This window comes from Marmota monax, unplaced genomic scaffold (assembly GCF_021218885.2).
Source record: "Marmota monax isolate L192 unplaced genomic scaffold, Marmota_monax_Labrador192_F-V1.1 WCK01_AAM20220418_F8-fsc00035, whole genome shotgun sequence".
Taxonomy (NCBI): domain Eukaryota; kingdom Metazoa; phylum Chordata; class Mammalia; order Rodentia; family Sciuridae; genus Marmota; species Marmota monax.
In genome coordinates this window covers 6,907,232-6,934,909 of record NW_026691961.1, presented here as the reverse complement: position 1 = coordinate 6,934,909, position 27,678 = coordinate 6,907,232, and the positions used below count along the sequence as shown (strand labels likewise).

Sequence of the window (27,678 nt, the reverse complement as noted above, 5' to 3'; positions counted from 1 at the left end):
GCGCACCAATGCCAAGGCCCCAACAGTGCCCAGCCTGCCTGAGACAACAGAAGCCAGGCTGGCGAGTACACTCACGTCCTATGCAATCTGTGGTCAAGGGGGCACCCTGCCAGCCCCAGAGGAGGAGAAAGAAACAGTCACAGGATGGTGTTTGGCCAGGCTGGGAGGGCTGGGCCGTGACCTGCTGCACTCTGAAGGCAGGCCCAACAAGATCTGCTCAGTGGGGATGTGAGGAGTCTGGGACATGTTCCCAGTGTTGGCATGAGGAACAGAGCTGCTGTTTACTGCAGGGGCGGGTGTGAGAGGTGGCCTTGAGGCGCTGCACTGAGAGATGCCCGTCAGTCCCCCAGAGCCATCGAGTGGCCTTGGAGCCTGGAGTTTGGCACAGAGGTGCAGGCTGGGCCCATGAACAGGGGCCCTGTCATGCCACAGGCCTGGTGAGGGATCTAGGACTGAGCACAGGAGGAGCTGGCAGAAGACGGTGCACAAACGGGGCCCCAGAAGCCACAGGCGAAGGTGCTGCAGGCAACAACATGAGGTCCAGGCCTTTCCAGCCTCGAACACTTTCTGCACCTTGGCCAGGGGCCAGTGAGGACTGGGGAAAGCTGCACTGCAGGCTTGGGACCAGTCACATCCTCACCAGTGGTGGGGCTTTGGGGGATGCTGTCCCGCCATGCTGGAATCCATGAGGGGGTGGCTGGTGCACAGAGGGTTGGGGACAGATAGCCCAAGAGTGCAAAGCTCCAGGCCAGGGCCACCCTAGCAAGGCAGCTTTGAGAACGCCCCCTCGCCCTGTAAACACCATCAGGTCTCCCCCTGATAGTCTCTCCTGGGGCCACATGGTGCCTTTTGAGCCATTAAGGTATCAAAGGCACAGCTGTAGAGAGCACAACCTGCCGGGGCCTCGCCATCCGCACTCTCAAAAGCAGGCTGACATCAGGACAGGCCTGGCTGAGCCCAGGCAGGAGGGAAGATACTGGACTTTCCACCAAGTAGCCAGATGCCTATGATAACTGTATCCCCCTCACCTCCCTTACCTCCAAGGTGGGGGCAGCACTGTCACCTGAGCAGGTGTGGGAGTTGCAGTGAATGAGAGGAAATAAGGCATCTTTCTTGGGAGAGCAGAAGTATGGGCACCTCCTAGCTGAGTGACAGGTTCCTTGAGGCAGCAACGGGAGGTGCTACCAAGTTCAAGCATGGATCTTGGGGCCAAGCCTGTGTCCTCCAAGGCTTCAACTGGGCCGGGCCCCCAGGTGACATCAGCATGTTTTCAGGGCTGTGCCAGTTGAACAGGTTGGGCTGAGATGAAGCTGATCAGTAATTCTTGGGAAATGCCATTGGTGGTGAGAAAGGCCCCCGTCTGACCCTGGGAGTGACCATGGAGGCCCTTCCCCACCTTCAGTCTCAGGGCTGTTGGTGTGGCATTTCAGGAGCCAGGGGGCAGGTGGCTAGAGTGTGGCCTTGCTGCTGCAGCACCACTCCATGGCCCTGAGTGGGGCAGAGAGTCCCCGAGACGGATGACCTGGGAAGGCCCCCCAGGGCCCGGGCCTCACTGCAGGTGCTGCGCCCATACCCGGCTAGATGCTGTACGTACTCCAGCTCAGTTCCTCACAAGTTTTTAGAGGGTGGTCACCGTTACTCAGTTTGGGCAACAAGGAACCAGAGGTGTGATAGCCAGTCCCAGTAACTCGAGAGTAACTGGAGGCCCAGAGAAGTCAGAGTTCTCCCGCTGTCCTCTGGGTGTAAGGGGAGCTACAGATGTCGCCAGGGAGCGCAGGGTCCAGCTGATAACACGACAGACGTTTACCAGGGATGCGTGCTCACTGCGTCTGGACTAGGTGTCGCACCTCCAGTCACATGTTCTTGGGAAGGAGAGAAAGGAACATCCTGCCCTGCTAGCCTACAGACGGTGAGTGGCCAAGGTGCGATGTGACCAGACAGCAGCACTCTCTCCTGCCCCCTAAGAAAAGGGATCTTTACAATTGGCATCTTTACAATTTACAACAGGCAATCGTGGCAGGAAGAGAGAAGCCACAGCCTGGTGCCTTAGACCCCTGACATGGCAGTGTGGGGGGAGGGGCTCACTCTTCAACCCACATCCAGTAAGTAATTAAGCAGTAACTTGTGGCTCCAGAGGCCCAATCCTGTGAGGAGGCGCCCTCAACAGGTCACAGGTGGGACACTGAAGGGTTGGGCCAGGTCCCCCCACACTCGGCCTCTTGGCCTATCTTTCAATCCCAGCAGGTGACCAGGAGGGTTAAATGCTCCCCCACAAAGGGGTGGCCGCAGGGTGGGCATGCATGGCACCAGGCCTAGACCTCACCCTGCCACACAGGGAGGAGGCTGCCCAGGACACCTGTGCCTTCTGGTTGCATCTGGGCCCTGCATACCCTCTGTCACCCTGATTTTAGCACTGTGAGGCCTGTTTTGGACCCGTGACCTCCAACTGGGGTTGAAGGCTCCGGGTGACTTGTACCCAGCGGCACGGGAAACCCGATCCTGCCAGCTCCCCTGCCTGCTGCCATCCAGTCCTCAGTGGTGGTCCCACACTTTCTAAGGCCACCATCTCAGAGGACAGTCCACTATAGTTTGCATTTCTTCTAGAATTGGTGCCATGAGGCCCTCTATGTGGCACCGTTGGTAGCCCTCCCTTAAGCCTCACACACTCACCATCCAGTATCCCCTCTCCAAGCTACACCAGGCACATCCTCTAGTCCCAACTCGGCAGAAACCTGAGATAGTCAGAGGGGCTCCAGCAGAGCCTGGACCCGTCTTCCTGGGCCCTGGGTGTGGGTCCTGCAGCACCTGCTGTGCCAGGGGCTTGGGGAGACTACATAGCACTCGACAGGCAGGGCCTGGCTCCAGGGTGGCAGAAAACTAGGCGATCCCAACTCTACCCCAGGCACAGGTTGGGTTGGCAACTGTGAAGGGGACCAGGAAAAGAGTGGGGCAAGAGAGGGGTGGTGGGCAGGGACTGGGCCTGCAGCTGCGAGGTCAGCTGGGCAGGTCTTGGGCATACAGCAGAGGGAAGAGCTCAGAGGTGGAGGTCTGCCGCTTACTCAAGTCAGCATGGTGGTGAGGGGTGGAGACAGGGCCTCGCCTGGGACGCCCAGCCCGATGCCTCCCTTGCACCACCCTGAGGGCTGCACCCAGCTCTAGAGAACCCACTTAAGGTGGATCTAGCGCCTGGCGTGCTAGTGTTCCGGATGCTGCTTGGGCTGAAGGAGTCGCCAAGCAAGGTCTGTCCAGCATTTAGCCTGACCTGGGGGTGAGGAGCAGGGTGCGGCCTCGCCTCCTTGGTACCGTGTGGTCATACAGCTGTGATTAATGCCCAGGGGTTAGATAGCTGGCCAAGTCCTGCCTTCCACCCGCTCCTGGGCTACAGCCACTCCCGCTCACACACAGTGCTCCAACAGAGACCAGGTGGTCCCCAAGCCTACAACACTTACCTCTGGCCCTTTAAAGTTTGCCAACCCTGGCACCAGAATGACACGGCCGATCTCTGAAGTGACAGCTCTCCATGCTTGCGTCACAGGAGGGAGAAGTCGCAGCAGCGAATACTCCCCTGTCTTTAGAAAGGACAATCAATCAGTAAGTATCCTATCCATCCACTCTATCATGTACGCTCCTGGGCGCAGTAGATAGCTCTAGAAAGATTCTTTGAAATTTTTTTTCAGATGATAGTTCTGGCTGCCTGGAGGACAGGGTGGGGCGGACTCACTTTTCGACTTTGCACCACTTTCTGAGCTACCTATTCCTGAAAATAATGAAGAGGTCTGTTTCAAAAAGTGCAGAGCAGCTGAAGAGCCGAGATAAGGAGGGGGCGGGGAGGTCTCCTGCCATATCTCCCCTGTGAGAGGGAGCGGGAGCTGTGTCTGTGATGAGCAGACCCTTCAAGTAGAAGGCGTCCCACTTTCTGGGAGGAAACCTGTGGAGGACACTCAGAATCGCCAGCCGTATTGAAAGGGGACTGTTGGGATCTGATCTTGAGGGTGCAGGACCCTGTGGAAACTCAGACAGCACCAGTCCACAGGAGGCTCGTGTTGTAAAGGTTTGGGTTACAAACACGGCCAGAGCTCTCCTGAGGATCAGCTCTGGGCTGCTGAGGGACCACACAGGAGGCGGCCTGAGTCAGACAGGCCTGGCGCTCGGGGCGCTGGGCACTCCCAGGAGCCAGTGGCACTGTAGCGGACCTGGAGGGCAGCGCAGGAGGCTGGGCTGGGGTTGTGGATTCAAGGTAAGGAACAGGGGATGGGCCTGTTGGGGTTTCAGAGCCACAGTCAACGTGACCTTGAAGCCACTCTGGGCATCACCGAGTCCAGTGCCACCCACTGGAGCAGAGATTAGAACACATCAGTGATTCCCAGACCCCGTCTCCATCTTCACTCTGTCCACTGTTCAACGAATTTCCTCTGATACCGTCTTTAGGTCACATGTACACCACAGCTCTGCTGCCGGGACCCCCCGCACCTTGCAGACCCTCTCGCTCCACCAGAAGACCTTGTGGCTAAGTCCACCCTCATCTCGAGTTCACACCCTAGCTCAGATGTCAGCTCGTGGGAGAGGTCACCCCTGACCAGCCCCGTCTCCCCCCCCAAGTGTCTCCCTTTCTCACAAAACTAAAGAGCCCTGATGGCAAAGAGAATGACAATCCTGCAGCTGGACTCAGCAGGAGCTGCTGGCGCCACACCCACCAGACTGTGCGTTAGCACGTTCTTCCAGTGCCGAGTCGTAACTACCCTTGGGGTTGCAAAGGCGGCAGGTTCCTGTCTGCAGGCCATCCTTTTGGGTAGGCGTTTGGTGACATCAGTGTCCCCTCCTGTGGGTCCTGTCTCTTGCTACGTATTTTTTACGACCTTAAATACATGTTTTCCAGAGAAGTTTCTCCTCTTTGGCTGTGAAACGTGCCCTTGCTGGGAGATCAAGGTGGTTGCATTACTTCATGACCCTAAAATGGGGTCCAGAATGTGGCCTCATGAGCCTGCTCAGACACACAGCTGGCTTGGGTGGATCCTCAGTGTCATAGCACTCAGCGTCCCATTTCCCCACTCAGCTGAGTAGTGGCTGTCCCCCCATGCCTGTGAGCCCCTAACCATCCGATTCTCCTCCTGTCTTACAGTGACATCACCCCTCCCGGAGAGCCCCTGAACAAGAACAGCCGGCCCAAAGCGGCTTCCCGCTTCCCCAAGCTGTCCCGTGGTCATCCCAGGGAGATGCGCAACGTGGAGCCCCAGAGCGGTGACCTCTGACCTCAGCAGAATCCAGATCCCAGCCACTCTGTCCCTGACTTGGCCATGGCAGCTGGCCTGACACTTTGGAGTGATGACCACGTCTACCTGGTCAACCCAGAGAGCACACCTTTCCTGCCGGCCACATGCCACCCTGATTAAACTGGTCAGTCTCAGAGCTGCCAGGCCCCTGTCCTGAGAGTGCGGCGGTTCCTCGTTGGACAGACTGGCCACTGCTTGCCAAGGGCAGCAAAGCCACCTATTCCTTGCTCGGGCTGGGGGTCCCCAGGTAGAATGCACAGTGCCCAGGCTCCACAGGCAGTCCCCTCAGAAACCACCCGAGCCTCTTTCCCACGCGGGAATTGGCCTCTTTTGAACCTGACCACCTGGCTGTACCCTATGGACAGACAGAGCTCTGTTACCCTCCATCAGTGGTCACTGGACACCCCGGTGGTATCACTCCTGTGGGCAGACATTCCCACAGACTGTGATGGAGCCACCAGTGACATTGAACTTGGGTGCTTGGCTGCAGGAAGTAGCACCACCTAGGAACCCTGAGGCCACGATGCAGCTCGTCGGGCTGGGTGTGGGCTCCGAACCTCCAACCCAGGCCTGGCCAGGCACTGCTGGCCTCAGGTCATGGACCTGGCTTGGGGGAGCAGTGCAGGTTTATCAGACCCAGATCCATCTGTAAACGGCACCTGAACAGATCATGATTGTTCCCCAAAGACAGTTTGTGATGCGCCATCTGTCCCCTTCCAGTGGGAATGGAACCCTTGTCCCTCCTGTCACAGGGAGCAGGATGACAGCGCAGCAGCCCCCTCGGTCCTCTGCCAGCCTGGGTCAGGTGGCTCCACCTCAGAATCATGGCACCTCCGCACTGAGGGCCTGTGCGAGGGCTGGGCTAGAGTGTGTGGCCCCGTGCCCACTGGGCCATCGTGGCCTGCATGGATGACAGGCAAGGGAGGGGTCATGCAAGGCCATTGTGGGCTTGTGCTTGAACCCTCTCCGTTCATTGGCTGAAATCTCAATGAGCCACCGGTGTGAGCACAGAGCACTTCCTAAGGAAGCATCACCCAGAAGACTCCTGTGGCAGGGTCCCCAGTGCGGACAGGGAAGCCATCAACATGCCCAGCAGAGCAAGAGGCAGCCGAGGGCTTCGTGGGGCCCTGCCGTCAGCTTGCAGGTGCCAGAATTGCTGGCGTACGCGGCCTCACTGAGCAGAGCAGCCCTGGCCCCTGTGAACACACAGCCCTCGAGGGCAGGGGCTGGCTGCAGGACTGTCTGTCCACCATCTCCCCTGACCAGGGGGTCTACGCCGAGATGGCCTCTTTGTCCTGCTGTGTTCCATAGGGTGGACCCTCCTCAGACACCCGATCAGCAGGCAAGGAGTGCACTGGCCTTGCCCTCCCCAGCCACCCCACCAGGAACCTCCTTCAACAACATTCTGCACATGAACTTCAAAGAAATCGCCCGAGAGCTACAGTCAACTGTCTGCTTGTCCTTTAGTTATTCATGGAAAGTGGGTCCAGCTCTCCATGACGTGAATTGTAAGAGGATGTGCCCAAAGGCTACGGGAATCCCATGGTTTGCGGTCTGCCCCCGCTTCTGATCTTGGAAGCCCTGGAATGGCAGTCATCCCCTCACAGGCGTTCAACGCACACGTAACCCCCACTGAACTCTGAGCTTTCGTCGCCTGTTTTTTAAAGGCACAACACCCCACCTGCCACCATTCTATCTGTCCGGTTGATAACAGAGGCCTACCTGGTGCCAGCCGGACAACGCATAGGAAGGATGACCACCGTCCTCTCGGTGGGTCCTGCACAGCAGCTGTGGGCTGCGTTTCCTGATGCCCGAATCTGGGGCCCTTGCTTTCTCTCAGTTCTGCATGGGACAATTTGTCACTCTGAGGATGGGGTCACAGCATTGCAGGCCATGTTCCTGCTCCACCTGTCTGCAGCCTAGAGACACCAGCTGACCTGTCCCATGAAGGCCAGGCCCTGTTCTCTGGGGTCCCCCTAAACGCCCTCCCCAGCACTGTCAGCCTCTGGACACCCCACCGCCCCCCCGCTCCAGCAGCACCTTCTGGCCTTGGTGTGCGACTGATGGGCCAGACCCTGCCCGAGAAAGACCTGGCCACTGGCATCCCTGCCCCATGAGGCAGCCTGGCTGGGAGGGCGTCCCAGGAGAGCCTCACGCTCGCGTCTCAACCCCAAAGGCAATAACTGTCCCGACAGCTCAGCACTTCACCCTGGACAAGGCCGGGCCCTTGGCACCCACTTACGAACAAGGTCTTTTGTAATGAACGTTTTTCAAAATATTGTGCATTACATCATAAAGCTAATGTTAAATATTTGCTATTCCGATCAGCTAATCCTGCACAAAGGTAGCACTGTATATTTTATCTAACATTTCTGTGCCAAAAAGTTCATTTTAATGTTTCTGTAACAGTTTCGATTATGTTTCTGTAACAAAGCCTCGGCTACTGGATCATAGGAACGAGGTGCACCCTCAGGCTCCTAGCTCCAAGCAGACCAGACCCCACAGCTCGCCCCAGTCCTCGAAGGGCTCCGGTTCCCCCGTGTGTCTCGTGACAGCCACGTCTCAATTTTGGGGGCTCAAAGTTCTGTCCCTCAATTATTACAAGTTCAACAGGCCTCCCTGGACCTGAAGGTTGTATTAGGAGAGAAATCCACATTCTCTCAAAGTGGGTGAACCTGTGCCACGGGGACACCCACTAGAAGCCGCTGGAGGCCCAGGGCTCTGCTTCCCTCCACTGCCCGTGTCCCACCCTGCTTGGAAGCCACTAGCTGACCCATGCAGGCCATCCCCGGTTCTCTGCCTGGAGAGCGGGGATTCCGAGGGTGGCAGAGGAACTAACTGGCCTTTCATCATCTCAGTCACCTAGAAAGGATGGCGTGACCACTGCAGCCTGGGCAGGGGGGGTGGGCCTCACCTGGCCCTGACAGAGGAGTCTTGAGCACAGACCCTGGGCCCCCGAGCCTGGGCAGAGGTGACCAGGGCACAGAGTGGGCCTCAGTGGGCAGGCTCCTAACTACCCTCTTACGTTATGGTTTACACGATAGAATTTTTAAACAAAAATGTTTAATTTTCTAAAATCTCTTGTATTAAAATTTTCTTTTGGAATAAGCTGTGGTAATTTTGTTACAATCTGGTTGATTAAACCTCTTTACAGTGACAAAATAAAAACGGCGACATTTTGTAAGTCACATGCTCACTCTGATGTCTCAGCTCTTTATCAGCCACCAAGGTTGAGGTGGACTGCTAACAAACATCCTGAGAAAGCTCCCTCACCAGTCCACGTGACAGCCAGAGTCTGTCAACTCATCCCAATTTTGCTTGAATTAAATGGAATAAAATCCCAGAGTTACCATGTCACTGGGTGGAGCTGAAGGATCAAAATTCCACACCAAGAAAACAAAACCCTCCTCATCTGAGTGGACAGGAGCAATCGTAAGTACGAGGCACCTACTGTATACCAGGTACTGGGCACAGGGCAGGGATCAAGACCAAAAGGGACCCCCCCCCCCGTGTTAGACGTACATTCATGGTGAGGCAGAGGGACAGAGTTGTTTTGTTTTCTGTTTTTTGTTTTTTTTTTGTTTCAGATGGCAGCAAGTTTATCCTTTGGTATTAACAGCAATTGGAGAAAGAATAGCGGGGCAGAGGTCTCTCGCAGACCAGGCCTCAACCCCTGCACTGCAGCCTGCTTGGTGGAGTCCCTGGTCTCTAGCCACTAGTGGCCAAGAGCCAAGGAGCTAGACCTGGGAGTCCTCTTGGGCAAAGTGGCCTTTAACCCGAGACCAGGAGGAAGAGAAAGCCACGCCCTGTGCCCCTCCCTAAATACCTGGGCTTCAAAGTTGTACCAGTCACAGCCAGGGAAGGCTCTCCAGATAAGAGCTGCCCAAGGGGATGAGGGGACGGAGGGTCCTCACCCAGGGCCACTAGGGTGTCCCTGTGGGCAGCCCTGAGCCCAGGAACACTGGAGGTGGAGGGCAAAGGCGGAGTCCAGAGGTGGGTGGTGTGAGTGCCCTGCCAGGCCCTGTAGCTCCCCGCTTACTTCCAGAACTTTCCACTGCCCAGCACCGTGGGTGCTTGTCCTCTGAGCCGAGGAGGTGTCCAAGTGCTGACTGAGCCACCCAGTCCCAGGTGGATGAACACCTAGGGATGGCTCTGTCCTGCACAGCCTGGGTCACCTTGGCCACACCCCAGCTGATCCCAGGCTCCCGCATCCTTGAGTTCCAGCCTGGTATTGAGCAAACTGTCCTCGGCTGCTCAGGGACTCTGCTCCCAGCCACTTCCCAGTATGGCGCTCTGCTGGGCACAGAGTTCCCTTCTTTCTCCCCTCCCTGTCAACCTTTCTTTCTCCCTCTGTCAACCCCTTTTTCTCCATTTCCCCGTTTCACACTACCTTCATCCTGAAAGCCACAAGCTGCAGCAGGAATGTGACCTCCAAAGTCCCTAGGTTGGGTACAGTCCCCAAGGCGAGTAGGGAGGAGGGGCATCCCGGGAGGATCTGCCCAGAGCCATCAGCAGGGGTCCCTCCCATGACACAGGCAGACAGTCCTCCTGCCGTCTGCCTGCAACCCGAGGGTGGGGACAGCTGCCTCCCACCCTGCCCCAGCCACCGCTCGGCCTCTCACCCGCAACTCTGCCCTCCTGGAATTGGTTTTCCACTCGCTCCTCTGTCCCCAGCAGCTGAGGCCAGTGCTCCCACGGCAGCTGCCCCCACTTCAACGCCTCATGCCACATCCTTGCAACCGCCACTTCCCCAGCATCAGTTCACGGGCTGCAGCCACCGTGACTCCCCAGGCATCTGGAACCCCTGCACTCATGCCTGGAGACCCCCCCCCCCCAGCCCTCACCACGCACCCAGGCTGTCACATAGCACAGAGGAAGTGTCCCCAAGCCTGCTTCAAGGGCAGCGCTCTGGGCTTGCTACCTTCTCAGCTGCCCCTCACCGACCTCTGCAGTCCCTGTGTCCACAAGGGGACACAGTCCCTGGGGCCACAAGGGTGGTGCTGGCCTCAGGCCATGGGCGCAGGCCTCTGCTCTTGTCCCACACCCATCCTGGGTGACCTCTGTGCCATCTTTACCACTGCTGTCCCCAGCAATGTCACGTGAGCCACAGGTATCGTTTAGAACTCCCTGTGTCATGAAGACTATTTTACTCAACCCTCAGGGCCACATTTTGACAGCACTGTTTTCAGAGCGCATTTTTCTCCGGGGGTTCTAAATCTGTAAACCTGTGCATCTTACACCGGCCCCAGCCTGCGCTGGACACACCCGCTGCAGGAGGTGACGGTGGCTGCTGTAGCAATGGCACAGCCCAGCGACCCCAGCCTGTCAGCCTCAGTCTCGCGTCCAGCGGCCTGACCAGCAGCCCATCTCACAGGCCCATTAGCCGACTCCCCCCTTTCTATAGAGCAGCCCATGCCCCGGCTCCCCCTGCCCCTTCCCTCCCGCTTCCTGTCTCCTCCCTACTCCACAGGGCACCATCAGGTCCCGTAGGTCCCCTCCCCTCAGAGCCCATGTGACCTTTAATAGGGGTCATGCCACTCTCCAGTCACAACCCAGCTAAAGTCCTCCCCCTCCTGGTCAACTCCACGGGGAGGACAGAAGTGATTTCCAACAGAATAAACAGTCCCGTCACCACCTGGCATAAACCCAGCCCAGAGAGTGGCACCGAGAGCCCCAGAGCAGACCCCAGGCCCTTCTCCAGGCTAGAATCCCCAGGGGAGCATCAGAACCCCCACCCCACCCCATACTGGGACATCCAGTGAGAGCAGCCACCCTGCCCGTGCAGTGCCCAGCCACCTCCTGACCTCTCTGTCCCTCGTCCAGGTGGCCCCTCCCTGCTGGCAGGGAGGGCAGCTGTCCATTTCCCCCAGGACACGAGCCCAGAGGCAGGGCCCTTGGTGCGCGGTGTCCATGGAGCCCTGAGCTGCGAAATTGGCACACACCTGCCAGGGTCTGCTGAGCGCCTAAGGACGCGCCACGGCTCAACCCGAGGCCTACCCCGTGCTCCAGCTCTCGTGGCATGTGCATGCCTGGAATGACGAGGACCAGTCAGTCCTGAGAGACACCAAAGCCTCCCCTTCATCATCTATCAAAGGGACATCCAGGCTCCAAGCAGCTGTGACAACAGCAACACCAGAGGAAACCAAGGCCCAGAGAGTCGGAGGCACGTGCCCGAGGCCACACAGCACTGCAGACCTAACCAGGAGCCCGGCTTGCTGGAGTGGTGGTATCGCAGAGGGCTCGGGCTGCAGTGTCCCAGCCTGGACGTGGCCTCCCCCAGGAGGCTCCCCTCCCCCAGCAGGTGTGGTGGGCCCCGGGAAACGAGAGCTCAGCGAGACGCGCCTCCCCTAGGAAGGAGGCGAGAATCCGCTCAGCTCACCTTGGCACCAGGTGTCCCGACGTGGATGCCACCCGTCCACCTGCCCTTCCTGCCTGTCCTAGGTCCTTCCTTGCACTCATCATCACTGTGTCCTTTGTCCTCATGGGGTCAGGGGTGTGTGGCTGCACCACACCTGGCATCAATTACCAGATACCTGGATGGCCAGCCGTCCCCCCAGAATATTAGCCAGGCCTCGGGCAGCTCGAGGAGGCAGAGTGTCCGGCACCCTGTGCCTGTCCAGGCAGAGGGCCCTGTCACCGTGACTGAACAGCGGCACCAGAACCCGCCCCTGGGGAGGGCTGTGGAGGTGCTTCAGCCAGGCCCAGGGTGTTGGTCCCTGCGCTTCCGTCCCACCCACCTCCAACCCCAGCTTCTGGTCTCCCTGAGCAATGACCCCCGTCCCCACCTCAGCTCCTTGGGGGAGGTGTCTTGCACTCAAGTCCCCGTCTCCCTAAACCAGATGGAGGAGCAGGAAACGCCCCCTCCTGGTGTGGGATGCCCCCGGCACTGGAGGGGACAGAGCAGAGGCTTCCCCAGGGACTGCCCAGGAGTCCCCAGACCTGTCCAGGCGTGGTCCCCGCCCCTCCACTGCCCCCCACCGCCCCCACCCCAGGCTCCAGCGAGCCTGCTTTCCTAATGCAGGTGGGGCTGTCCCCGCCCTGCGCCCCGTACCTGTTCCCAGCTCACCTGTCCCCGCCCTGAGCCTTGCCCACGCAGGCCACTCCAATCCTCTGCCCCACTCACTCCTTGTTCTTTGGGAAAGGAATTTGGACCCAGAGAAGCCTTCTTGGTCCACCATCGTCCCCCATCAGCGACTCAGAGATCCCTTGACCTGCCCGTCTTGAAGCCTACTTAGGGCGGCAGCCCCTGCTGGGTCTCTGGAGGGAGGGGCTGTCCTGGCTTCGTCCTGTTGCAGCCACGGCAGCCATGAGCCACGGCAGCCATGAGCCACGGCCGCCCTTCTGGCCCACCTCTGCCCTGGTTAAAGGGCACACCTGCACTCTCACCAGCAGATCTCTCTGGAAGGCCCCCAGGATGCCAGCTGACCTTTGGCTCTCCACGTCATGGCCGGGAGGTCAGGGTTGGGGTCCACGTCTGTCCACTGCTGCACCTGGCTCATGTCTGGCCTCGCAGGTGCTCCAGGAACGGGGCGAGGTTGGGTCCCCTCGCCTCATCCAGATCTGGACGCCTGCACAGCAGACCCTGAACCAGGCCCGGCCTTGAGCCACGGGACAGGATACGTCTTGGCCACATGAGCATCCTAGACTCACAAGACCCATTTCTGTGCTCAGAGAGGCATCTTGGGGACCTCCAAGGTGGGGCTCACAGGACAGCAGTCTTTCTGAGCACCCCCAGTGTTCTGGGCCACTGCAGAGGAGCTGCCTCGAGAGCTTGCTTTTGTGGGACACACACACACCCACCCCCAGGAGGAGGAGCAAAATCCACATCAACCTGAGACCAGAGATTTTCTCCCCAAGCACCCTAACAGCTTTTTCCTTCCTCCAAAAGCAAGCGTCTCCCTGTCCACGTGAGATGAACCAGGCGACCTGAGCAGGTGCTTCTGTGGCGATTCCCGAACGCAGAGAGTAACGGATCTACCTCTGCAGTGCAAAACCGAGTTCTCCCAACACCTCTTACCACCGTAACTGGCAGCCGGTACCCTGGGTGCTGGGGCTTCTGCCTTCCTCCCTTCAAAACCTCTCAAGGTCAAACCTCAAGGACAGCGCCCGGCCTCTTCCGTCTCCACTCTCCCTAGAGGGTCTAACCTGCTGCATGGTCACCATCTACACCCTCCCAACTCTATTGTGTGGATTCACAGATACCCACAGCAATGTCTAAGTGGCATCTCAGCCATACAGACCCTAGGACACAGGAAGTGTCACAGGCAACTTCCCTTCCTCTGTCCCCACTTCCCACCACAGCCAACGTACCAAGTCCCCTCCAATCAGCCTCCAAAACCTGCTTGAGTGTCCCCGTCCCCCTAGGATTCAGGTCCACCTGGAACGTCAGAATCGGCCTCACCTGGAAACAAGGGTTTTGCAGATGTAGTTGGTTAAGATGTAGTTGGTTAAGATGAAGCCACACCATGTCAGAGGGACCCTAAATCCAAGAGGGGACATAGACATGCCGTGGAGGCCACTTGAAGGATGCAGACACGCCCAGGAAGGCCAGGCTTTGCCAGGACACATCGGGCGGGAAGGGCCTCCCTAGAGCCCTGGAGGGAGCGGGGCCCAGCTGCACCCCTCTTCCACCCTCTCGCCTCTGGAGCTGCCTGAGAGTGAACCACTGCTACGTCGAGTCACTCCGCGCTCTTCTACAGCAGCCCAGGAAGAACAGGAGCTGGCCAAACCCATCCCCTGCCCATCAGGAGAGCCCAAGGGCCCTCCTGCTGGGTCCACTCCAAGCCCCTGCAACATCCCAAGTAATGGACGCGCACGGGACGCGCACGGGACGCGCACGGGACGCGCACAGCCGAGGGACGCGCACATGTGCGCACTGCCGAGGGACACCGAGTCGCGCATAGCGGCACACACAGTGACAGCCTCACGAAGCATTTCCCTCCTCCCAGAATGTCCCCTGTGCCCCTTTCAGTGACTCTAGCCCAGCCCACCTGGCCATGGCCTCAGGACCTCTTGTCCTAGACTCAGCTCCCTTCCCGGGCCACCAGATCAAGCCCCACAGCCCCGGCCTTCTTTCCTGGGGCAGGGAACAGCCCCCGACTGAGAGCCAGCGAGGCCTTGATTCTGTGGCCACCAGGGGCGGAGCTCTGCCACCCACAGGTAAGCCAGCAGCGCCCCCCACAGCCTCCATGAGGCCTCTGCCCAGCGGGCTCCTCCACCTACTCCAGCTCTGCGATGCCTCGAACAGAGATGTCGCCCGCACTGTGTTGCGCTCCCGTCTACAGAAACGGGCTGACGCTCAGGGACAGTGGTAACAATCCTGTGTCCTGTTAGGAGACTGACCAAGCAGCAGCCTTCACACCTCCAGGGCAGGAAGTCTGCAGTGTGTGAGCCCAGAACCGCTGGGTCCAGATGCCCACAGAGCAGCAATAAGCCAGCTGGGAGCCCTCCTTCACAGATGGGGAACTGCAAATGGCTCACCTGCCATCAGTCACCAGGGAGCCGCCACCACCACTGCAGCGAGTCCCACTCCACTCCTGCAAGGCCCCACAAGCACACACCAAGGACCAGCCAGGACGTGGTGCAAAGGGGTCCCACAAACCCTCTTGGGAGGCTGCTGCGCGTGTCCCTGGGGCTGCGTGCACCATCCTACCGCCAGCAGCTCCTTCCTGGCACACACCCAACAGAAGCCAGTGCACACGTTCAACATAAGACCATATGGGACGTCTGTGCATAATTCACAGTGACACACGGTGGCTTGGCTTCCCGCAGCCCCGACTCTGCGTCTCCCTCTTCTCCCCTCATTCTGCTCTACCTCCTGCCACAGGGCCTTGGCATTGGCTGCCGCAGCTGCCCGAGAAGCTCTTCCTCCGGAAGAGCAGCTCTCAACAGGAGGAAGATTGTCTTCTAGGAACATTTGGGAGTATCCATTGATGGCTTTGTCACACCTGGGACCCAAGAGTGGGCAGAGACCAGGGATGCTACTACACTGCAGAGGGCAGCTCCGCATAACCGAGACTGCCCTGTCCAACAGGTCCACAGCGCTGGGCCAAGACCTCTCTGTGCCTGTGGCTGCTCCGCCACCTCCCTGAGCGTCCCTAAGGCCCCCGCCTACAGGAGCAAGGGGCTGTTGGGGAGGCAACACCTTCCCACACCCCCCAGACCCACCGCGCACTCCCCTCCCCGCTTGCCCCCCTGCTCCCCAGAACGCACACTCCTGCGAGGAAGGGGCGTGGCGGCGGAGGGGCGTGGCGGCGGAGGGGCGTGGCGGCGGAGGGGCGTGGCGGCGGAGGGGCGTGGCGGCGGAGGGGCGTGGCGGCGGAGGGGCGTGGCGGCGGAGGGGCGTGGCGGCGGAGGGGCGTGGCGGCGGAGGGGCGTGGCGGCGGAGGGGCGTGGCGGCGGAGGGGCGTGGCGGCGGAGGGGCGTGGCGGCGGAGGGGCGTGGCGGCGGAGGGGCGTGGCGGCGGAGGGGCGTGGCGGCGGAGGGGCGTGGCGGCGGAGGGGCGTGGCTCAGGACAGGATCAGGAAGCAGAAAGGGCCTCCACTTTCTGGATACAAAATGTGTGCTTTGAAGGCACCCTCGGTGCTCACCTCCTCCACGCCCCCCTGCCTTTCCTCACCACCCAGCGATCCCCTGGGAGGACCTGTCACTCCAGTGCTCAGCCTGCCCGCAGCTCTTCCACTGGAGCTCTGGGGATACCTCCTCTAAACCCACAGCATGTTACAGGAGTCACACCCATAGCATGGCCTCTGGAGGCTCTCACTGCCTCAGCCCCGGACCTACACACCAGCTCACTTTCCCACCTGCATTGTTATCGGCTTTGGATTCTCTATAACAAAGACATTCAATTAGAAAGTTGGTTTATAGAAACGCCTGTCTCTCTTGCAAGTGAAAAGTCAGCATCACATGGGAGAGATCAGGCAGCAGTGGCGCCTGTTCTGAGGGGCCAGGGCCCAGGCCACTGTGTTACATATTTTCAAATAACATGGAAAAAAAAAATCCTAAATTAACATCTAAAATTTGTTGGCTGAATCCCGATTTAAAAAAAAAAATACCAACCTCACCAACACCCAGCAAAGGATAGGTGAAGGAGGCAGGAAGCAGGAGTAATGACCCCAGGTGTGACTCAGCACCATTTAGCATGTAGCTAGGGGCATCTCAAGTGACATCAATTACAACCTCTAAAGGATAGACCTGCGACCTTGGGGGACACTGACTTTCACAAGAAGGTCCAGCTTTTAGCTCTGTACTAAACTCCAAGAACACGGCCAGTTACTTACTGCCCTCTGGACTCCCCATTGCCTGCTGCCTCACTGGGGACACAAATGTACCAGTATTTGTTAGTCCTCCTGGGTCACCTCCAGGTGTGAGACACTCTGAAGTCCATGTGTCCTCTCAAAGGGGTGAGATGCCCATGGCTAAATCCTCTGCAAATGGAGGTTGGAAGTCATACCCAGAATGAGAGAGAGAGAGAGAGAGATCTCACTGGCAACTTGGCGGACTCCCGCAGCTCTAAGGTGAATGTGTGTGAAGCCCCCGTGACAATAGGAGGTGCTGGCTGCCACAAGACCACCCCGTCTGTGGGGAGGGGCAAGGCTCTGTGGCTGCTGCCGGCTGTCAGCGTGGGAGTCTCCCCAAAACTCAGCCGTTCTGCCTGTAAACTAAGGATGGCAAGCCCATCTTTCGGGGCTTCTTTAGGTTAGGAACATATAAGGCAGAGCATGAGGAAGAGCGCAGTGTGAAGACCTGAACCACAACCCAACCAGTTTCCACCATCCTTGTGTCAAGGAGACAGGAAGGACTAGCAGGAAAAATACCCGCCCAGCTGCACAGTTGGAGGCTAACTCATCGGGGTTCTTCAAGTGGAGGTGAGCAAACATTTCCTCCATCTTAGCTTCTCTCGCCACCAAGCACTTTTTCCTCACCCGTTTGGGTAGAGGGGAAAGGTGGCCATCACTTCCACTCCCAGACCTGGTGACGAACAGGCACCTGCCCAATCCTCCTGCAGTAAACAACCCAAACTGGGCAAGATAGTGAGAGAACTGTGCTCAGACTTTGGACGTCACGCCTTGCAGGACTGTGGTTCTGAGAGAAAGGGCCAGGAGAAGCCGGGTGTCCTGCCTGGTACATCATTCTGGACCACCAGGTGGTCTGAGTAGAGGGAACTGAGAAGTCAGCAACTGGAGCCTCAGGCAATTGAACTGGTTAGAATTTGAGGGGGAAGGTTCTGAAGAGGGGGGCAGGGTAGAGAAAGTTCTAGAAATCTTCACTGGTGTCCCTTTGAGTTCTTAACATTCAGCTGTCAACGTCAAGGTTAACCCTTTGTGCCTCTGGGCCAAGAACTTCTGGGAAAGAACAATTATGAGGGAGATGTGAGCTGACCAAATACCAGAGCTCACCAAGGCCAGGAAGCATTCGCGTTCCAGCCGGTGGAGAACCCTGCAGACACAGGGCTTGGAAGAAGCCCAGAGAAGCCACAGCTCAGGAGGAGCACTCATTAATTCCTACCACAGAGGACACTGTGCAAACAGCTACCTACTGAAACAAAATTCTATCAAGACAACCAAATCCAGACACCAGGAGATATACAACCCAGAATGCCTCGCACACCACGAGACACTTTGTACCACCCAATAAGGCAGGAAAATGCAATGATAGCCCAGAGGATAATGAGTCAGTAGAAACATCCCAGAAACAATGACTAGTATGGAGACAGTGGACAAGGACTATTATCATCAATATTCAAGAATTTAAGGAAAAGTGAGAAAATGAGATCTTCATACAGAAATGGGAAAAATTTTATTGGAGCACTGTAGTTCTACAGAGTAGCTGTATTCATATTCCCCATGGAATATGAATCTGACCCACTCCATCCTTCCTTCCCCACCTCACCAGGACTCCCCTTGATCACCCATTACCCCTCCTTGAGGGTGCTTTGCACACCCAAAGGTGAAGCTCCCCGGGGCAAATTTTTATAGGCACATACTGTGGTTTTATGAAATCCATTCTGCATCCCCCTCTCCTCTTGCCCGCCCCCACTGACCCTCCCCCTTCCTCCTTTTGGCTGTAGCTCCCACCTGAGGAAACACACTTGACCCTTGATTTCCTGAGTCTGGCTGATTTCACTTTGCATGATGTCCTTCAAGAAATGGAAGTTTTTTAAAGATTGGAAGTCTCAGAACAGAAAAAAAATACAGTCTCTGTAATGAGACTTCCCACTGGGTGGGACAGACACTGCAGAAAAGGGAAAGACGGACTTGGAGCCAGGGCAAGAGAAAGGACCCAAACCAAAGCAGAGAGCGGGGAGGAGACGCGGGCTGGTGGCCCGCAGGACAGTGGCGAGCAGCCTCACCCACGCCAGGGGAGCCAGAGGAGAACTCCGGGTCCCTTCTAGGGCAGAGCTCACGTGGAAGTGGACAGCTGCCCGGGGCCAGATGTCTGAGTGGACAGCACCAGCCTGTGCCTTCAAGAAGTTAGGGAAAGAGGAGCTTGTTAAGCACAAAGCCGACAGAAGGGAGGAAAGAAGGGAAATCAGATGAAAATTACAGTGTAAATGAGAAGCTGGCTCTTTGTAAAGATTAATAAACTTCATATGCCACCAGCCAGGCGGGTGAAGATATCAAGGACTGACGGAACACATTACCAACACCAGGAATGAAAGCCCAGTGAGCTTGACTTGGGTGAAAAAATAAAGAAATTCCTTAATGAAACAAATAACCAAAAGTGGCTCCGAAGAAATAAAACATCTTATCCCCCCGCCCACCCAGTGCCAGGAATTAAGCCCTTGGGCTGCCAAGTGCTCTGCTGCCGAGCTGCACCCCGGCCCTTATCAGTTCTAGGTCCATTAAGATAATAGAATCTATAATTTAAAAGCATCCTACAAAGAGATGCAGGCCCAGAGGGCTACACTGGTGCATTTTATCAAACATTTAAGGAATAAACAATATAAATGATATACAAACTCTTACAGAAGGGGGGAGAGATCTTCCCAACTTTTTTAATGCCAACTTTTACAAAACTAAATGAAGGTGTAAGAGAACAAATTATAGACCAACCTCTCTCATGATGTGCATCTCAACATTCTTAAAATATTCAAAGGTCACATCAAACTATATCATCTGAAATCTGTACCGGGGATATAATACTGGTTTAACTTCTGAAAAATGCCATTCATCGTATTAAATAAAGGTGAAAACCCATATGATCATCTCAATGGATGCAGAAAAGGCTTTGGAAAATGTCAATGACTGTGATAAAAACACCCAGAAACTGATAAACTGTATGAAAGAGAAGTCGGCAGTAGCATCAGACTTAGATGAAAAAGATGAGCTTCCCTTGAGGTTGGGCACAGGGCAACGCTGTCTCCTCTGACCTCTTCTACTGGGCACTGGAGGTCTTCGCAGAAGCCCAAGCAGAGGAAGAGATGTAGTGCTTACAAATTAGAAAGGGAGAGATGAAGCTATCTTTATTCACAAGTTACATTATTATACATAAAGAAAATCCTATGGAGTCTACCCAAAAAATGGTTATTCCAATAAATGATTTTGGCAATGCTTCAGAATGAGTTAAGCATATAAAAGTCAACTCATTTCTATTAGGCCAACAATGCATCGCTGGGGAAAAAAAAATCTTCAAAACATCTTTTAGCACGGACAAATGTAATCCTTGGGATGAGTGTTAGCACCTACATAAAACCTATGTTGAGATGTACTCGTGTGAAGACAGATGATGGAACACAGGACAGCCCAAAAGTGAAGGCTCGTATGTGTGGTCAAACGACCCTCACCAAGGGCCAACACCATGGTCAACCCAGGGTACTGTGGAAACTGGGCAGAGTCAGAGCTGGACTCTTACCTAACATCACACACAAAAATTAACTCAAAAAAATGGAATGAAGACCTTCAGTCAGAACACCACAGAACTTTCCAAGAGGACATGGGACAAAATCTTCCTGACACTGGACTTGGCAATCACTTCTTGGATATGAGGGGCACAGACAGCAAAGGAAAAAAGTAGCACCTCATGAAAATAGAATTCTGTGCATCAAAAGACATTCTCAACTGATCAAAACGGCAACCCACAAAATCAGAAAAGATTTGCAAATCATACATAAGGGATTAATATCCGAATATATAGAGCTCCTACAACTCAAACAACCCGATCCAAAAGCATGCAAAGGACTTGCAGAGACAGTTCTCCAAAGAAGATACTGAAATGTCCAAGCCACACATGGAAAGATGCCTCATGGCACCATTAGAGAAAGGGAAATGAGAACTACAAGACACTGGCCATTGACATGACTTCTGCCCGCCCCCCCCCCCCAAAAAAAAAAACACCTTTTCCCTTCAAGGACATGGGGAAATTGGACGCTTGGCACAGTTGGTGGTATAGCAAAATGGCATGGCTGTCGTGGAAAACGGGAAAGCAGGCTCTCAAAAAGTTAAGACACAAGGCAGCAATTCTACCTCCGGGGGCACATCCAAAAGAATTAAAAGGGCATCACAAACATGGGTGTGCCCAGGTTCACGACAGCAGCAAGCATGATAGCCAAAAACGAGGGGACAGCCTGTGTCCCAACAGATGGTCGGGTGAGCAGACAGGATCAAGGGGCCTTAAAATAGAGGGAGCTTCTGACCACGTACCACACGGCTGACCTCGAGGACCTCGAGGGCGTCTTGCTGATGGAGAGAAGCACCTAGAGTCAAAAAAATCAAAGCAGAACAGTGGCTGCTGGGGGAGCCCAGGGTTTCAGTTATGCCAGGTGAAAAGCTGTGACGATGGCCGAGGTGACAGCTAGCACAGCCTTATGAGTGTATTACATTACTGCTCTGTGCACAGCATGAGTAAGATGATAGATTTTGTTCCACATTTTACCATCATTAATTTTTTATTAAATGTAAATAAATAAACAAACAACTCTACACCGAAAATAAGAGAAAGCGACCCAAGTATGTGAAGAGATGCATCATGTTCGTAGATTGGAAGAATTGACACTGCAAAGATGGTAGTTCTTCCCGGTTCACCTACAGGTTCAATGCAATATCCATTGTAGCCCTTTTTATTCTGGTAGAAATTCATGCAAAGTTTGTATGGAAATGCAAAGGATCCAAGGTGAGCAATTTTGGAAAAGTAGTACGATTTTGACATAAAGACCCAGACTTTAAATAAACAAAATCAGTTTTCAAAAAAAGGTACCAAAAATGTTAATTGGGGAAAGGATGGTCCTGTCTATAAACGGTGCTGGAGAAACACACCCACATGGCAAAACAATAGCAAGCTTGACACCCACACCGCCCCCCACACAAGATCAGGACGTTGCATCAAAGAGCCAACAAAACCGCCAAACTGTAAAGCTTCTAAAGACTGTAAGACGACATCTTAGTTTTGCAATCAGCAGAAGTTTCTTCGACAAGGCGCAGAAAGTCAAATTTTAAGATGTTCAAATATATTTCATCAAAACAAAACCACCTGCTGATGGAGGAGAAAAATCTGACACACGCCTCTGACAAAGGATTTGTGTCCAGAATATATAAATGAAGTCCGCATCAATAATAAAAAGCCCAAACTGAAACACGCAAAGGACGGGGTTCCCCTTCAGAGGAAAGTACAGGAATGCCCAATAAGCACACGAGAAAGAATTTTATGTAGTTAGTTGTCAGTGAAGTGCAATTTGCTCTTTATAATTAACACACTGACTGCACAAATGAGTGGAATTTGCCGTGTTATTTCTGCACACTTGGGCGGCCTCTTTCTGAAGGTGAGATGTTCCATCCCGTGACAAGGGCATGGGCTACATGGGCATCATCGAGCTGCCCCTCGGGATGTACACACACGTGGATGCAGGCTCTACTGCAACTTTAAGATTTACTTAGAATGAATCGGACATCACTGTCCTGGGCTAATCTATGAGCACATGACCAGTGTAGCTCCATGCCCTGTTCAACCACAAGAAGGGGATCGAAATTATAACGGGTCACACTGTGTATATCAAAATACACCCTACTGTCACGTACATCTGACAACAAGAAATAATAAAAGATTTACAAACCAAGAACCAAGCATGCCATCAGTGCCAGCTTCAGGTTGTGCTGACCCGGCCTCCTCTGCAGTGAGCACCCAGACAAGGCTTCTCCCATTTGTCAGGGCCACGGTGGCCAACGCCCATTGAGCGCTTACTGTGCACGAGGCACACTGCTTCATGTGCTTCTGTAGACTGTCCACTGGGCACTTGTGGGTGCTGTGACATTCGTTGCTGTTGTATGACAGAGGAAGCAGCAGTCCCCACGTTCACACTGACAATGTTGAATTCAGTTCTGTTCATGAAGGTGGTTGACTCCAGCTCATCAGGAGGGTTTTTGAGACATACAGTACCCTGGCCTGGGGAGAGGGACTCATCAGGGTGCTCTGCCTGCTGAGGACGCTACTCCTTCCCCGGGAGCTCAGGGGCCGAGCTGGGTCAAGAGGGGTCTACCACATACCTACCCTGCCCCCGTCAGCTCAGAGGACAAGCTCCCCTGGCTGTCACGGGAGGAGCAGGGAGAAGCCCCAAGTCCTGTGGCACCAACACATAACATTTCACTTCTATTGTGCAACATGAATTATAAATGAAGTCCTTCATTTTTAAGCACATCTTGTCCGTGTGCATCACTGTGTGTGGCCAGAAGATAATCACAGGGCCGTAGGGTGTCAGTTTATGTAGACATAACACAGCCTTGCTTTCTAGGCTTCTGCTGGAGATTTGGAGAGGGAGGGAAAAAAAAAAAAGCACCACCTTTTCCCCTCAGTCCTCCACAGGAATTGAGAGCTTTCATTGTATGTTACCGAGATGAGGTTACCGTTAGCCCATGGTATACGTGTCTGCAAATGAGAAAGACATGTTTCCCCCACTGTGCAGATGCAGCCCTACACTAACGTTCCCAGGCTTGGCAAGTGGGACAGAGGTCAGGTTTTATCTCCCACTTGCCCATCAAGGGGCATCCTGGAATTGGGCACAACCTGTTCAACCACACGTGACAGCTCTTATGGAAGTGCAGGGCTTCCACTGAGTTTGAGTTAACAAAAGCAATCAGAGCTCAACCTCCCCCCAAGTTCAGTGCCAGGTCTTACCCATGGAGCCCGGCCACAGTGAGCAGGCCTCTTGCACTGAAAATGAGAACCTGTCTGAGCGATGAATATGCCTCGGCTAAGGGCTGGCTACTGTGTGGACACCTGGAGAAGTCCCCTCATGCCAGGGAGGCTGGTCTTTCTGTTCTCCTCAGGGCTTCTAGTGAATACTATGGGCCACCAGTGTTAGGTGGGGGCAGTCTGCTTACTCAAGTCCCCAACAAGGTGTTGAACTCGCCCAAAACACCCTCCAAGTTTACATGTGAAATTAACCACGAGTCCACCTCGTCAACCTGGCACCTGAAGCATCTCCTTAAACCAAATAGAAGCAATAGCTTCTTCCTAACATGACAAGACTACTCTGCGTACAACCAAAAAGACACCAACCCTTCCCCTGAAAGGTGCCAGTCCTCAGATGCTACTTAGTCTTGTCCTTGGTATCCCTTAAGTATCAAAGTCAGCCACCCATAAATATGATGATATAAAGTCAATATGCTGCATAAGGGTTTAAGACAGGGTATAAAAAAGATGTTTGCTTAGTATACACACACCTTCCACAAACCCCTAATCCATCCCATTAAGTGTGTAATAGCCAGGCCTGGTGGCCCACACCTGTAATTCCAGTGGCTTGGGAGGCTGAGGCAGGAGGATGGCAAGTTCAACTTAGCGAGTCCCTGAGCAACTTAGCAAAAATAAATAAATAAAGGAGGAAGGTGGGGATGTGGCTTAGTTAAGCTTCCCTGGGATCAATCCCTGGTACCAAAAAAAAAAAAAAAAAAAAAAAAGATGATTAAGGGTTTCATCAATTGTCGATTCCCTGCCATGGCACATTAGCCTAGTTTACTCTGGGACCTCACCCGACTGTGCACATGGGGAACATCAGATCCAGTCCCATTCCACATGGGAAGTGACTGTCCCGGGCCACTAGGCAAGCAAGGGCAAGATGAAGATAATGGAAGCCCTCCAGTGCTCCCACCCTATTTCTTGCATCAGAATGAAGGGCTCCTCCCTGTACACCCCCTTCCCCGATTTGGGAACATAAGATGGGGGTTTTGATGGGGAAAGAGGAGGAAGACCATCTGGTAAGGATTCTCTGGGGAATTCTCAGGAGCAACAGTGGGTTGAAAGTCTCCTCCCAACGCAAGCCCACTTGGGCCTGCAGAACGTGACCCCGTGTAGAAGGAGGGTCTCTGCAGCAGTGATTCATTAAGAGGAGGTTACACTGGACTAGGGTGGACCTGAAATCCAGTGAGTGGTTCCTGATAGGAAGGAGAAGGGACACAGACATGCAGAAGAGGGTGATGTGTCCAGAAGCCAAGGAAGGCCAGTGGCCAGCAGAAGCTGGGTGACAGAAGCACAGAATAGATTCACCCCGAGCCTCCGCAGGATCCAACCCTGGTGACACTCTGGCTTTAGACTCTGGCCTCCAGAGCAGGGGAAGTACATTTCTACTGTTTTAGCCCAGTTTATGCCCCTAGGAAATAAACCCAGGGCCCTAGAAGTCATGGAAGAGGAGCCGGGGAAGGGGGCGGGAGGATGGGGCAGTGCCCTGGTCCGACTCCTGGGAGGAAGCCTGTGGGACTTCACCAGGCAAGAGCTCTGGGAAGCGAGGACGAGGGCAGAGGGGCTGGACCTGGTGCTTCCATCTTGCCTCTGCAGGGCCCACTGTGTCGCTCTGTGGAGGGCAGATGGGAAGATAAGGTAAGAGGCAGGTGGACCCAGGGAGAGGCTCCTAGCAGAGGTGATGGAGCCTAGACCAGGACCCTGGTTGGAGGAGACCACAGAGGGGTGGCCACAGTGGCTGCCCACTTGGACTCAGGGTGGGAGAGGATGAAGGAGGCACAGGCCTTGTTTGGTGTTCTTGGCACGTCCCTCACACCAGGTCCTACCCTGAACTAGTCTTTCAAAGCTTCTCTGCATGCCTTAAAGCCACTGCAAATTCCTGTCCCCCAGAGGAGCATTTGACATGAACAGGGTCGTCATTTGCCATCTGCTGAGAGAGGCCCTGGGGGAGGAAGTCACATTAATTAGGAGGGAGACAGAAAATGATGGCCATCTGCCCTGGTGCACTGTGGAAAGGGGAGGAACTAGGATGGGGAGACAGTGACCCCAATTTAGCTTAACTGCTGCAGCCTTGAAGTTTGAGTTGAAGGGACCTGGATGTCCTTGGCAATGCCCTCGGCAATGCCCTCGGCAAAAAGATGGCATTTCCCTGGTCCCTGCCTAGAAAGCAGCTCTTGGGCTTTTCAAAGAGCAGCCTCGCTGTGGTCTGTGAGCAGCGGGGATCTGAGGGAGGGGCATTCTGGACAGGGAACGTGACCAGCCAGAGTTGTGACAGTGGGATGATGAGATGCTAGCCAGCACAGGTCACAGGTACAGGGAGAAGGAAGGAAGGAAGGGAAACTGGCCTTAAGACAAGTGGACCCTAGAGTACTCGGCTTTCACGTCTTCCAACCCTGATGTTTATAATCAAAGTTGTAAGTTGATAAAAGATCAACCCAGAGAAAAAGGGGAAGCAAAAGGAAATAGATACCTTGTCACACTGCTAGGGAGAAAGATGACCGAATAGTAGATGTTAACGATTTGAACTTAAGGACAGAGACAGGGACCAGGACAGGGTTCTTGCTCACTTCCTTCCATACCCTCCAACCCTCCCAGTCCATAAGAGGCCTCCCAATGGCCACCATTTGAGGAATAAATTACCCAAGGAGACACTAAAAGAAGCATAATGCTCAGGATCAAAGGTGTAACCATGCATGTCTGGGGTAAAAATACTAGTTTTTGACAAAGCAAAAAACTTTTTTTTTTTTAGTTCCATCTTTTTAAAAATTTGCACAAAGTTTAAGATCTTTACAGAGGAAAAAAACTCCATAACAAGATTTGTACAAATGGAAAGATATACCATGTTCATGAATGAGAAGCAATATTATAAAGTTTAATTTTTCAAATTATTTCTTAAATTTAATGCATCCCAAAGTCCCAAAAAAGTTCTTCATAAAATTTATTCTGAAATTCAAAAGAACCAGGACAATTTTTTTTTTGGGGGGGGGGGTACTGGGGATTGAACCCAGGGCACTTAACCACTGAGTCACATTGCCAGCCCTTTTTATATTTTAGAGACATGGTGTTGCTAAGTTGTTTAGGGCCTTGTTAAGTTGCTAATGCCGAGTTTGAACTTGTGATCCTCCCCGCTCAGCCTCCTGAACTGCTGGGATTACAGGAGTGTACCACCACATCCAGCAAGCCAGAGAATTTGGGGAAGAAAAAGGGAAATCTGTAATTTGTTTCACTTGATACCAAAAGCATATTGCATAACTATTTGGTACCCAGGTTGGAGCACACCAATAAATCAATGAGAGACACCGATTGAGATTGAGATTCCAGTTTAATGTGTTAAAGAGAATTTTCCATGAGAAGGGAATGAAAGATTATTCAATTGGCTATGAATTTACGAAAGAGAAAAAAAACAGTTGGAATCCAGTCATTATCACGTAATTTTTAAAACCAAGATTACCAAAACATGACAAAATGTGGACAAATGTTCCCGACTTTGAGGAATGAAAGACCTTTTTATAAATAAGATCTATTAAAGCTAAAAATAAAAAGGACTAAGTTTGACCATATCCAAATCTTAAGATTCTGCATGAGAAAGTATAGTTGAACAAAGTCAGAGGCCAAGCAGCAACCAGAAGACATCGGCAACAAACGAGTACCTAGCATTTATGTTTTAGGAGAGAAGAATCCTGGACAGTGGCTAAAACAACAATTCTAGAGGAGAACAGATAAGGTTATGAATGCGCATCCACAGACAAGACGACAGAGACTCAAAGACATTCAACCTCAGGAGGAGGCTGTGAACTGCAGATTAAAGAAATCATGTTTTTATCTATTAAGTCACTAGAAACTCAGGATCATGCATTTTTATTCATCACTTGGGTGAAGTTGCTGTGACCATTTTACAGAATATGTTGTCAATAAAACATGTGCACGCTGGAGGTGGAGCAATTCTACTCTCAGTGTCTCCTCCCTTGAAAAGCAGTGACCCTGTCACCACAAAGGCCTGCTGGGGGTGTTCATGCAGCACTGTGACAGCCCAGAAATAGCCCATGATGGGTGAAGGGCTGAACGAGGATATATCTGCACCTCAGCAGCAGTGGGAAAAAAGGACCCTGGTCTCAGTACACGGGGACAGCTCCAAGACACAAGTAGCCGGAAAACTCATGCTGCAGAGTAAGACCCCAACATGCAGTTCACACCAGGAACAAAGCGCACTTTATGGCACAGACGTGGACGCATAGCAAGAGGC

General features: G+C 54.1%; 1 protein-coding gene across 4 annotated transcripts in view; it reads left to right on the top strand.

Moving 5' to 3' along the window:
• Snx29 (sorting nexin 29) overlaps positions 1-8,458 on the top strand; it is a 389,328-nt gene extending 380,870 nt beyond the window's left edge. For all 4 annotated transcript variants that reach the window (XM_058578345.1, XM_046440643.2, XM_046440634.2 and 1 more), the window contains one exon: positions 5,120-8,458. In XM_058578345.1, the coding sequence (XP_058434328.1) occupies positions 5,120-5,249 (130 nt within the window). In that variant the 3' untranslated portion in view covers positions 5,250-8,458. The remainder of the gene's footprint in view (positions 1-5,119) is intronic.
• Positions 8,459-27,678: the final 19,220 nt, after the last annotated feature.